Genomic DNA, 13,831 nt, shown 5'->3' with positions numbered 1-13,831 from the left:
GTAGAGTTTAATAAAAAATGGGTGAAAGCAAAAATAAAGTTGTCCTTTTGTGGGATTTGATTTTTGTGACCAAGAAATTATTTCAAATGCAATGCGATGTAATATGTTTTAGGCTATATATGTGTATATATGTTTATATATATTTATATATATATATATATATCTATATATATATATATATATATATATATATATATCTTAACGATACTGGATCAGAACCTCTATACACTCCTTCCTATACCTTCTGATAACCTGCCTATACCTTCTGAGTTTGACGCTAATTTGCGTATGCAGTCATACAGTAAATTAGACCTGGAATCTGTGGTTCCAAAGCACAAGTGTTATTCAAGTAAAATTTCAGACAGTTACACGCAATTGATCCAGACACAATTTAGGCGCAAACTGAATTATACAGACCCAAGTACAGTATACATACGCAGCGCTTCCGGACCCGAAGATAGGCATCAGCAAGAGACCCCTGGTCATTCAGCATTCAGCACGAAGACTAAGAACCCAGCATTTGCGCACACATATTTATACCCCCCCAGAATAGACAGGACGATATAGAAGTTTGTTGCTGATGTCATTGGTTCCCAGGGGAGAAACATCTGTTACAGAGCATTTAACAGGCTGGTTCAAATAGACTCTGCCTGCCTCTAACAGCTGGGGGTCTTTCCCTTCCCGCCCCCTGTAACATCCTAACAGTTAATACATTTTGTTGCTTGAAGTCTCTGCGATCCATAACTCGAGAATGCATGATGCGATCTCCCCACCGATAACACCGGAATACTGTGGAAAGAAACCAAACATGGCTTGTTTAGCATGTATAAAACCTTAGTTATCATATATCTTTATTTCTCAGCATTTAAACTAACTGAACCAACTTAAATCATATACTTTAAAGCTTATTAAACCTTATGTGTGAATATGTAATGTGTGAGTATTCGGGGTTTGATATAAGGACGCTAGTTAACTTGGGGCAGATGCGTGCGCATAAAGCTAATAAAGCAGTGGTTTCATACAAAGTCCTATGCATTCGCTAATGCGACTAGTTAACAGCGCAATTGTGCGTATTAATGTGTGTATGAGAACTGGTGAAAGATGCAATCGCATGGTGGTAATAGTATTATCGCCACATGTACTAAAATTTGAGTTTATCTAAAATGGCGCTTAGGTGGCCATTCGCAAAATGGCGTCTTGCGATCTCATTTTCAAGATGACGTCTTGCGGCCAGTCGCAAGATGGCGTCGCCGCGATTAAATTTTAAACTGAACTTGTCTCAGCCAATTATTCAGCTTCGACAATATATATATATATATATATATATATATATAAAAGGAAATGAAGAATGGATTGTAGGTTATTGCAACCAATCCCATATCTGATCTAATATCTATAATTTTATAGGATTACCACTTAACTAGTCATATAAAATTGGATGATTTGTGCCTTTTTTTTTGAGTATTTGTGATGATCTCTTCTGGGTTTGAGTATCCACTTTTCACGTTTGGCAGCATTTTTATTCTTATTTCAATAGATTTGGGCATTCAGAGAGTTAGGATTGGTAGGTGTGTTACATGTATCTTCTATTATTTATCTTTTGAAATATAAAAAAAAGAAACTTTCTTGTTACAGTGCATTTTTAGTTTTCATAAATGCCCCCACATATATTTTTGATAGTTTAGCAACACCTGCAAAGGCATCTAAGATGAGTACAAATGGAGGAAACAGAAAAATAAAGCAGCTTAACAAAGTAATAAACCAGGATTCAACTCTTGTAGTCTGCCTAAAATTTAATTATGAATGGCAAACAGTATTTAAGGTTCTGACAACCTGTGTTCTAGAACTTACAACATTTATAACAGTAAATGACCTATTAATGGCAATAATTTCTGCAACACAATTTAAATGTGTATTGTGGTTTATGAAACTATTTCTGTTCGGATCACTTCTTGTCCCTGGGAACAGTAAACATGATGGCTGGTGGGGAATATTTGTCTTTATATTCAGATAGACTGGTAATTTGACCAATACAAAGATCATATTTGACAGAGGAAAAAATCTATTATTCTCTGTGGTGTTGATGTCAGTCAAAGGAAATGTCACATTTCCATGTGCATCTACAGAACCTTAATTATGTGTATTTCTCTTGTTTCTCTCCAGGCACTAAACAGAAGACATTCTATTCCAGAAGAGAATTACATTATTTATACTTTGTTCATTCACTTAGTCTTCTCGGAAGACTGCTGATATATAAACACGGCAGAAAACTGTTTCCCATAAAACTAAAAATCCGGAAAGGTAACTAGAAATTAGACAATGATACAGAAAATATGACAGTAATAATAATTTATTTTATTGCGTTATAGATGATATATAATTCATTGTGTTTTTGTTTAATATACCGTGCGCTGAAAATGTTCTCTGTTTTCTGAAAGCTGCAAGTTTTTTCTTTGAGGGTAGAACTCAATTATTAAGTATACTGTTACCTACAGCTGAATACATACCTATATGTGAATATATCACTTCTATATTATATAGAAAACAACCTGTAGTGTTAAGGCAGATTTCATAAAAGAAAACCAAAATGGAAATATATATTTCTCTGCATCTTGAAATTATTTTATGCAAGGTAATATGAACAAGTTACACACATCTATGCACACACATTGATACACATTGATACACATTGATAAGTTCACTAGTCATAGAATTACATTGACAAAACAAAGCTTTTACTTAGTTTTGGTTATGTTGATTTTACAATAAGATGAAGGTGCAGATCCAACTTCTGTCTCTTTGAAGCAATATAATTTATTTGACATCTAATCAAAAGATATGACCATTATAAAAAGCCCTTGCAAGGTTTTTGTTAGTGAATTTTCATTCAAACCAAGAAACCCTTCAAAATTCAGTTATTGAAATATTTATGATCTGTCCCTGCAAATTGCAATACCAGAGGAAATCTTAGCACAATTTGTAAGAAAGCAAGGATGTGCTGCTTGCAAATCATTACCAAAGCTACACTTAAAACTATTACAAGAAGCTTTTTTAACGCATTCGGTTGCAGAAACCCTAAAATCAGCCTCTGGGTTAACATTGTCACATTGTCTGAAATATAGATTATTACAAATAATTTCATTAAACATTATAATTTATAATGTACAGTATTCTTTGCATATTTTGTTCTTAAATTGGAGAGTTAATAATGGCTTGTAAATGCTAGATTAAAAATGTCTGGTGCATAATGCAATATTCTATCAATGGATTCATGCACCAGAAAAAACGACTGTACTTATTGTACTTTTATGACTGTTTACCCATTTCTTCACCCTTATGCTGCTGTCTTAAGGGGCTCATTCATCAGCAATCTCAAAAACCATAGATTATGTAATTTTTTTTTCTCTGATTAAAAGATTCCCCAATGCACCAATCTGTGCTCATGCATTACAGATATCTTTCAGTGATTTGCAGATCATTTTTAGAAAATCACAGATCTGCCAAACGTAAAAGGCTCATCATTTTACTAGTAACGGTCGGCAAATCGGCTGATCGCCTCCATTCACTGCCAATCTATAGCCCCGATCTCTGAATCTGCAATCGGTGAACTCCATACATTTCCGTTTTTCTTTTCTGAGACAGTCATCTGCAAAACGCCAAATTGCACCAATTAGTCACAGATGTACAGCCTTTAGTCAAACTCTACCTTTAAGGCTCACATTGGAACAGTAGATGATGGCGTATAGTCAATTCTGTCTCATGAATTACTGCTGTTAATAGAATTCACAACCGTTGGTAATAAATCTAAAATTATGGTTAAATTTGCTGAATGCGTTAAAAGAGCATCCTAGCAATGTATCATGCATACTGGAATATATATATATATATTTTTTTTCATTCTATTTGTGTTGGTTCATCACATAAGGTCTCATTTAGAGTTGGACATAAGACCATGTGTGCAATGTAAAAATGTGTTTTGATATATAGTGTATGTATCAAAACTTTTGCCCATCATTACACGGTCACAGGTAGCAGCAGGCTTCCCCTCTCAGCACTTGAATGTCCTTGAACATCATTTTAATATACCTGTGTAGTGTATTTGTAACAAACTTCCCCCAAACATTTATGCAGTATGTCCTGTAGCATGACTATATATAGGTATTTGTATTTATAACATACCACCCCATCATTTGTATAGTCAGCCCAGCAACATGATCTTATATAGGTCTTTGTATTTATAACAAACGTCCCCTTCCCCAGCACTTGTACAGTATATCCTTCATCATAATCTTTCATGGGTCTTTGTATTTATAGCATACTTTACTAATCCTCCCCACAACCACACTGCTTGTATGTAATGACTCGGAATCGGTATGATTTACCGCCGGACCCCTGGCCGGCGCTTCAAATCCCGACAGCGGCAGCCCGACAAGGATGAAAATCCCGATCGTCCCCAGGTAAGTATTCTCTAACCTATTCTACTCCCTAACCCTAACTCTCTCTTAGGGGTGCCTAACCCTAACCTCCCCCCCAGTGCTTAACCCTAATCCCCCCTCTAAGTGCCTAAACCTAACCCCTCCTTCCCGCCGCCTAATCCTAAATCCCCCAGGGGGTGCCTAACCCTCCCTCCCCCTAGCCTAACCCTAACCTCCTTGGGGGGTGCCTAACCCTAAGTCCCCTTGGGAGCCCTAAACCTAACCCTCCCCCCCCTGCGGCTGTCAGGACTTCAATCGGGATGCCAGGCGCCGGTCTCCCAGCGTCGGTAAAATGACAGGTGTCTAGATTTAGATGCCTGTCATTTAACCCTCGCCGGGATTAAGCAGTCGGGATGCCGGCTGTCGGGATTAGGTCCGCCGGCTTCCCGTACCCCGTACTCATGCAGCAAAACTGCTTAAAACCTTGTAATGCTGTACCCCCATTATTTAAAACAAAAGCATCACAGCAGTAAACTTACAAGTGTCACTGACCTGATTATCAGCTGCACCCACAGCCATTATATGAATTATGCTCTAACTGGTGATGACTGGGAAGAAAACCCTAGTGCAAACGTCACCTTCCAGCTGGTGCCCCAAGACTCTGCTCCTTTGGCTACAGCTTGGTCAGCCAAATAGTTAATCGGACACTGGACGAGGGGGTGAGTACTAATTACCCAGGTCTGGGCTTGTCTATGTGGCCTGACAGGAAAATATTCACTGTATAGATTGTATCCACTCTCCCTCAGGAAAACATTCAAGGTCAACATTGCTGAGAGTAACTCTCCCTCTCAGTAGTGCTCGCAGTTAAGGTTTTTCAAGAGCAGGTGTGACTCATGTTTGCCCACCCCCTCTATCTTTTCTTGGTGACCCTGTATATTTAGAATTACACTTTTTGTACTTGTGGCTTTTTCTACCTGGATAGCGGTTTGGGGGTGTAAATAGAGTACAGTAAGGACATTCACACCCAATTTAAGCACGCACCCTAGCGATACATTCTATTTAGATTTAAATGTATCTTTTGATGTTTATTTTAAGAGGTTTATCTTTTACATTTCCAAAAGCCTGGTGCAAGTTTGTGTTTCTGGTAATGGTTTGCATAATGGTCTTTGTTTAAAAGAAAATAACTAATAAATAAATAATACCATAACCAGTACCACTGCTATTCAGGCTGTGCTGGTTCCCACTAAAACAAAGGGACAACAACAATTTCAGCAGTTTAGATGAGTAGATGAGATGGTACAGTACCCTTTCTCATAGGAATAAAAAACCTATTGTACCCAACAATTCAATGACACTGACTGCCAGATTAACAATAAATACATAAAACCCCCCGTGAAGCCCTTAACCACTATATATTTTTTTCTTTTAAAAGTCTTCCTCCATAACATAGTTTTTGTGAATCTTCTGTCTTGGTAACATAATTGGATTAAAATATATATTAAAAAAAATATATTATTACTTTGTTGAAGGTATTTTATTTGTTCAATTAAAGTAGCAAATTATAGTTTTAATAAGTAATTTAATTAAAATGTGTTTATTTACTAAATAGTAATGTATGATATATTAGTATAACATGAAGAGGGTGTTGATAAAAGCTGCTACTCCAGGACCCCATTTTGCCCCACTCTCCCTTATAGAGGGCCTTATTTACAGTTAATGGACTTGTGCTGCAAGCATAGGTATAAATATGTAGTTGAAAAAACCTACAGTATTCACAGATAATCAGTATAAAGTATGGGAACAGGTGCACAAAACAGTCTATATGAGAACTAAATTTTGAGCTGCTACACTAAGTGGGAACTGCAACCCACTGAAAATGAAAAGCAAATATGAAAGAGAAAAGGTAGCGCTGATAGACAAATAAAAACAATTTATTATAACACAGTGTGCAATAAGACAAATTGATATCAATGTATCAACTTGATAATATATAACAATATAGTAAGAAATAAAAAAGCTACTAGTCTGACAGTATCAAATCAATAGTCTCACCAGTATGTCACTGATATCCCTCTGGGATAAGTCTTTCCAGGTGGTATACGGAAATAATAAGCAAATCCCCGTTGGTTAAAGATTTCACCTAGTTGGAGGTGTTAGAAATGTCAAATCCGGTGTGTACAGCGATGCTTGAGTGATTACACGTCAGTGGTGGGATGCACAGACAACACAGCAGGGCTGATTTGGATGTCGCTGCAGTTGAGGATAATTGAGGGGGCCGTGGTGTAATACCCGTCTGGTCCTACTGCTCACCTCAGCCTTGGTCGGCTTCTTGTTACAAAGTCTCTTCTGAAGGCTCCCAGACTGAATGAGCTGACACCCTGCGTCTGTGTCAGTGCATAGATAACCAGCGGCCACTGTACATCTGTGTCCAGATAGACGTGGCGTGGGGAGCTCCCGTTGGCAAATTAAGCAGGGATGTGGATGATTTCCAGAGGGTAAGAAGTAAACTAATCACGTCAGGGTAAGTCTGTCTGACAAGGGGAGCATAGGGACCAAAGCCCATAGACCTTAACTCGTTTCTCCGGGACGAGACTTGACACCCAATTTTTCAGAAGGAGGACATGGAGTATTTAAAGATATGTCCTCTCGCATCTTTGCTGCATACGCAGAACATCGCACTGCACGAGGCGTGCACCCACGAGCGGATACGCGCACTGCGTTTGCACCTGTGATGCCATAGGTATGAATGGTGCGATCGCAGTGCGCGCCATAGTGTACCGTAGCATGTGCAGCTGTGAGTAATCGCATGGCGTGATGTGTGCGCACGTTTGTAGCGTGATCAGCAAGGATGTAAGAGGACACATCTGTACATTTATATGTTGAGTCACTTGCATCTGATTCTGAATATGCATACAACTCAAAAAACAGTGTTTTCACCAGGTGTATGTTAGGCATGAGAGTTTGTATGCTTATGTCTTGCGATAGCTTAGAGATGTGGTTCAATACTTGGCCTGTCCCAGCATGAGTTTTTAAATAAATATGTAATTAATGTGAATGTGAAAAACGGTGAATACTGTATATATTATTCTACAATTACAGCATTTATTATAAAAAAAGCTATAAAAGAGAGCACTGTAAATATAGTAATAAACTCTTTAGTTATTAATTGTATATTATTCAGTTTATAAATACAAATAAATGAATGTCAAATAGTGACTTTACTTCAAAATATCTTTCAGAAATGGTTTCTCTATCTGACCTGGTAGTGCTGTTTATACATATTATGTTGTATTGCCCAAATGGTCAGAAGAGGACTCTTGGAGCATATGCAGGTAAGTTTTGCTTCCATTTTGTACATAGGCTATAGAGTAGTCTTTGTTGTCCTTACACCTCTAATGACTTTTGATTATTAAAACTAAATTAACAATTTTAATTAATGTTGTTTTGTTAATGTATTTGAATACCACATTTCTAAATGAGTATCCACTGAAAGCATTACATAGACAAATAGCTTCTCAAATGAATAGTCTTGTTCTTTGGGACATTTGCTTGTCTTACCAAGAACTTCATCAAGAACAGCGTGAATCAAGACACATACAGGGGCCTATTTATATTGCGGGGTATTCCCCTAAACATTTGCTTTCAAGGAGTACAAATATTTTTATCCCCTAAATGTATGTATGGGAGACCACACCAGATATTGGAGATATCTGCTGTGATCCCCCATTTTCTATTGCAAAAGCACTTCCATAGGTTTTGGCTTCAATGCTATCAGAAATTGTGGGACCCGGGACTAAAACAATAGATGGGCCCCTCATGCACTCCTCCCCCCAGCACCCCTTCTGTCTCTATGTCAGCCAGCACCCCTTCTGTGTCTCCAGCCCTGCGCAATATCCTTAGCGTATCCAGTCCCCTTCTATCTCTCCAGCCCTGCTATGTCTCATCTCCAGCCCTAGCCTCCCCTCATCCCCATCACACTTACCTTCTACTGTTGTGGCTGATCCTCACCCGCTCCTACCACCTTCCTGCCCCTACCGCCGGGCCAGCTCAGTGCAATAAAGTTTTTCTTGTCTAAAAACCGGCGCACGTGATGTCACGCCGCACCATTGAAAGAGAGAGGATCTGCAATGCAGCGTGACGTCACGAGTGCCGGCTCTCAAAATGAAAAAAACTTTATTGCTCTACGCCAGACTGACGGTAGGGACAGGTGAGTGGTAGGTTCTAGTTACTATCGGAATGGGCAGGTGGTGGGAGCAGGCATAGTCCCCCCTCTCACTGTAATACAAGGCAGTAGAAGTGGGCAGTAAAACAGGCACTGTTATGCACCCTGTGTAGCATGACTCTTAATGCACAGAAGATAGACGAAGAGGGGCATATCTGTTTTTTGTTAGTTTCGGTTGAAACTTAATTTCTTATTGTCACGATAAGCGGCAATAAGAAATTATAATTATCGAGGCTAAAACCTGATAATTGATATATATACCCCATGAATTTGTAAAATGCATGGATATTTTAATCCACTTACATTCACACGTGATTGATTTATAGTCAATGGAATTAAGTTTCAATAGCAAGGCTGCTTAGATGGCTATTTATCAGGATGTAGATCTGGTGTTGAGGATGTACCAATCCAAACACTGGGAAATAACATTCCTGTATCTCTAGAACTGGTGCATTTTGTGCCCTTGGCGATGAGCAGTTCTTGCTTTTGTTCTTTCAAAAACGATGCATCTATTCATAGCCTAATTTAAAGAGCTTCTCATGTAGCCTTTATTCAGAGGACACCTTGTTTCGCCTCACTGCCTTGATTAAAAATGGACATTGTGGCTTCTGACTGGTCCTCTTTCTGTGATATCCATTTCCTGAAGCCTATAGGAAAGGCGGTGAAACGCGTTGACTGACTGTCCAGAGGATTATGTGCAAGAGTATACTCTGCTGTCGGTGCCGGCTATTACATTACCCCTGAGACCGCTCATACCCAGGTGGGAATCAGCCTCCATCATTCTTAGTGGACTATATGCATGCAAGCTCACTCGAGGAGCAGCACGAACCACTCCGAAGTCACACGCTGTATCAAAGGTCGGGTAGGGTAAGCCCTAATGGACAGAGCATTGCAAAGAGGGCTGTGTTTTGCATGCATGCTATGATATAAGCCGAGTTCTCTCCCTCTACTAACCTAATGCAACAGATTCTTTTTATGTTAGTAACTCTCTGGCAGCTGTTTAATTGCTCTGTGACTGTTACCACTTTGGATAGAACCTGTTGTTATCAAATTATTGCAATCATATTAGGTTTGGTGCCTTTGGAATCTATATGAACACACTACTAAAAGATTCACTAATGACTTATGGATGACTCTTATTACTTCGTGTAATCATAGGGTTGAACCACCTATCTGATGAGCAATTGAGGATTATATATCTAAATTATCACGGAGTGAAAACATCAGAGAGGCATAAAACCCTCCATGCCTTTTAAAACAGAAACTGCATAAGTACTGTTTGCTTACAATATTCAGTTATATAGAATTCCATATTTGTTATATGTTAGGTGTATTACATTTAGTAATTGTGATTTATAATCTGACGGTCATTTGTAAGTAATTGCACTCGCATTTCTGACCCAAATAGGGTATATATTTTATATAATTTGTAATCTTTCTAATCTTAATAAAACATTTAACTGACTAGCGCCCCCTTTTTATGTCTATATGGTCCTCTTTCTACAGCTATTTTAAATTGAAATTAAAATATTTCAAGGGGGGCACCGCTATACGTGCTTGTCAACATCACTCCTCTACATAGCTTGTAATTTACACCAATATGCATCTCCAGCCATAGATGTCCACTGTCACGCCTGAGGTTTGTTTGGGTAGGAAAAGGCGTGGGAGGCTGAAGGGTTGATCAGAGATGTGTGAAGGAACTTGGGTGGCTTGAGCCAGGACTTTCTCGTGTAATTATGTGAGGAGATAGAGATACGGGCCCGAAGGCGAAGACAGAAATAGAATGTCTTTATTAAACAGCAGCTTGGAATGAGAACTGGAGGTGATAATACTGAATGAATGAGCAGAATTGGATTGGGACCGATGATGCTGGATTGAGAGCTGGATCGTTTTGAGACTGATGTTGATAATTTGAAGAACTTGATGGATTTGAATCCGATGTTAAAGCGTTGATGAACTTGATCGGTTTGAGACCAATGTTGAAGAATTAAATAACTTAATTGATATGAGTCCTATATTAATGAATTGATTAATTTGATCATTTGGAACCGATGTTGATGAATTAAGGAACTTAATTGATAAGAGTCCGATGTTGGAAGAATCAGATGAGACCGATGGTTGAAGGTATCGGCTGGAACCGATGATTGCTGTAAGAACAAGTCTCAGTGGAAAAACCAGACTGGTGTGAAAGATGATAGACTTGTTTAACAGATCTCGGAACTGGATATAACAGACTGAGGGCCTGACTCAGCAGTGCACTGTTGAATGCATATTCCCGATGTTTAGGAATCTGCGCAGACGCCAGACCCGTTCTGCGCATGTGCAGAACAGGTCTGCGAGCCCGACTGACGGAGATTTCCTGGCCTCTTCCCCTAAACTGTGGCGGCCGGCTTTGGGACTCCATGGGTCACCGCAGCTGGCCGACGGTACGCAGATTAACCGATGCTGCGTTGGTCAACACAGCTTGGTTAAGTAATGCACAGGAGGTGTGATGCCTTCTGCTACATTACCATAACTGCAAGGATCGCAATTGCGATTTTTTAAGAAAAAAACAAGTCTACCCTGATGTGGTGAATCACATTTAGACAAAATGTGTCAAAGCATCCTTTTTCAGGGGAAAAGCATCCACCAAACTTAGTTTTAGCCACCCACTGGTTAATCTACCCTTATTCTTTTAAAGGTTTGATTAACACCTTTCAATTAATATTTTGTTTAATCCTCCGATTTCCCCCCCATCAATGCATGGCATATGTCAGTACCAGGAGTCATGGAAATTACTGGCCTGCTTCCAAACACTGAGCAGGTCATTGATTGCTGGTCTTGCCAATCAGAATCCTCAACAGAACCCAGCTGGGCTCAGGCTAGAGATAACACAACACCTCTCTCAGGTGGTACCACTAACCTCCAGCACTGATAATTCATGCAGGAAATTAACTATCAGCCAACCACTATAAAAGCCTGCTTAATTAATTTCTCCAGTTTCTGAGTATCAATTGTGTTTTCATAGAGGCTCCTGCTTCAGAACTATACTTTTCAGTATAGTTTGCTTCCAGTGTTGTTTCAACTCCGGTGTTCAGACTCCCCGACAACAGCACATCCATACCTGATACCTAATTTCTGTTGGTGCTAATTCCAGCTTTCACAGTGGGAACCAACTACACTAGGCCATAACCTGGGTCCTCCCCACTCTTATTGCATGCTACACGTTGTACTAACAGGGCCAACATATCCATTTACAGTATTGCACACTATCAAACTACCACCTCTCGGAGTATTAAAGCTATACCCCTTTTGGTGTGTTCCTCCGTAGAAGCAAAATCCCAAGGCTTCACAGCGTATTATACAATAAATGCAAAGGTAAATAGGAACACTCTAGTGCAACATAACCAGTATATTTAAAAAAGGTATAAACATTTAATAATTACACTCACATAGATAAAGAAGACAACAGTATGTTAAAGAGTATTTCAGCTGCTACATTCTCATGTGATTCTTACCAGGGCCAAAACTAGGATATCTGTCACCCGGGGCAAGGCAGTAATTATGCGCCCCCTCCCTTCCCGTACCTGGATTTTGTCATTGCTCCTCCATAAGGCAGTGCACTAGTCAGACATCCCTGTTATAGTGACTTACATTATTCCACACACCATAATACCCATTACACATTATGCCAGACACTGTAATGCCTATTACCAAAGTGCTACTTACATATTTGCCCCTGACACCATTTTATGCCCCACAGTAAGGCTGCTAAAAACTTTTAAATTACCTGCTCATTGTCAGAGGTTTTATGCTCATTACCAGGGGTTTTATGCTCGTTCCCAAGGGTTTCATACTAGTTGCCAGGGGTTTCATGCTAGTTGCCAGGGGTCTCATGCTCATTGCCAGGGGTCTCATGCTCGTTGCCAGGGGTCTCATGTTCTTTGCCAGGGGTCTCATGTTCATTGCCAGGGGTCTCATGCTCATTGACAGGGGTCTCATGCTCGTTACCAGGGGTCTCATGTTTGTTGCCAGGGGTCTCATGCTCTGGGTTTCATGCTCATTGTCAGGGGTTTCACGCTCATTGTCAGGGGTTTCAAGCTCGTTGCCAGGGGTTTCACGCTCATTGCCAGGGGTTCCATTCTTATTGCCAGGGGTTTCATTCTTGTTGCCAGGTGTTCCATGCTCATTGCCAGGGGTTTCATTCTCATTGTCAGCGGTTTTACGCTCATTGCCAGGGTCCAGTAGGACTTCTAGCATCTATCTACTCCTAGGCGGTGGCCATTTTTGGAGGACAGTTTCCGGTGGTTTCCATTCAGACGGCTAGTCCGCAAGGAATCTGCAGCCCCCAAGCCACCACACCCCACAAGCTTCCGCGCTCCCATGCCACCGCGGGGGCTGTGTGGGCTGAGTTAGCCTTTCAGCATCCCCTCAAATCCTGCTCTTACCAGATTTAGACTGTGTAGCAAGTCTGGTGAGATGTTTCAATCAGCCCAAGCTTGGACACTTCCCTCCATGTCTGGATAGCTCTCCTTGTCTTTTTGAGTTTTCCCTAAAATGTCACAGAATACCCAGGCCATGACTATAGCTGAAACTCCATCTGCAATGGATCTCCTGCAAGCCCTCAATGGAAGAGTGGGCATCCAAGCAAAATTGCAGATAATGCTATGTCTGCAGGACGTGTCACGTCGCCTGGATGAATTCCACCAGCTCATTCTCATACCCTCTGGGAATTTAACAGTTCCACCTGCCAACCCTACACCTCCATTCCCCAGGGCAGAGTCCAGCCAACTAAGGATTCCCGACCCTATGGTACATCTATTCTGAAATAAGGAAGATAAACCATTCAAAATCAATGGGAAAGCAACATCATAAACCAAGTATATAAGATACAGGGCCTTATTCAGATTTGGGAATAGAGTAAGATAGAGCAAGTAACTGTCTATCCGGACAAACCATGTTGCAATGCAAGGGGTGCAAATTCATACTTTTTTTTTTTTTTTTGCATGTGGAGTAAATACTGGGGCTTTTGCATGTAGCCCACAAATGCTGGACAGCTTTTTTTTTATACTACATTTTAGATTTCAGTTTGGACACAACTTTCCCAAATCTTTATATCTCTGCACATTTTAAATCTGCTTCATTTGCAGTGCAGCATGGTTTTATCAAGGTGCAGAGTTACTTGGTGTTTCTTACTCTATTCCCAAATCTAAAT

The 13,831-nt window shown here is 40.0% G+C and overlaps 1 protein-coding gene across 1 annotated transcript in view; it reads left to right on the top strand.

The window, feature by feature from the left end:
- TBC1D32 (TBC1 domain family member 32) overlaps positions 1–13,831 on the top strand; it is a 484,474-nt gene that overhangs the window by 139,451 nt on the left and 331,192 nt on the right. Inside the window, exons 13-14 of the mRNA XM_088481005.1 lie at positions 2,164–2,301; positions 7,655–7,747. Coding sequence (XP_088337131.1) covers positions 2,164–2,301; positions 7,655–7,747 — 231 coding nt within the window. The remainder of the gene's footprint in view (positions 1–2,163; positions 2,302–7,654; positions 7,748–13,831) is intronic.

Source organism: Taudactylus pleione, unplaced genomic scaffold (genome assembly GCF_031769625.1).
Source record: "Taudactylus pleione unplaced genomic scaffold, aTauple2 ptg000259l, whole genome shotgun sequence".
Taxonomy (NCBI): Eukaryota; Metazoa; Chordata; class Amphibia; order Anura; family Myobatrachidae; genus Taudactylus; species Taudactylus pleione.
This window is presented reverse-complemented; position numbering and strand designations above follow the sequence as displayed.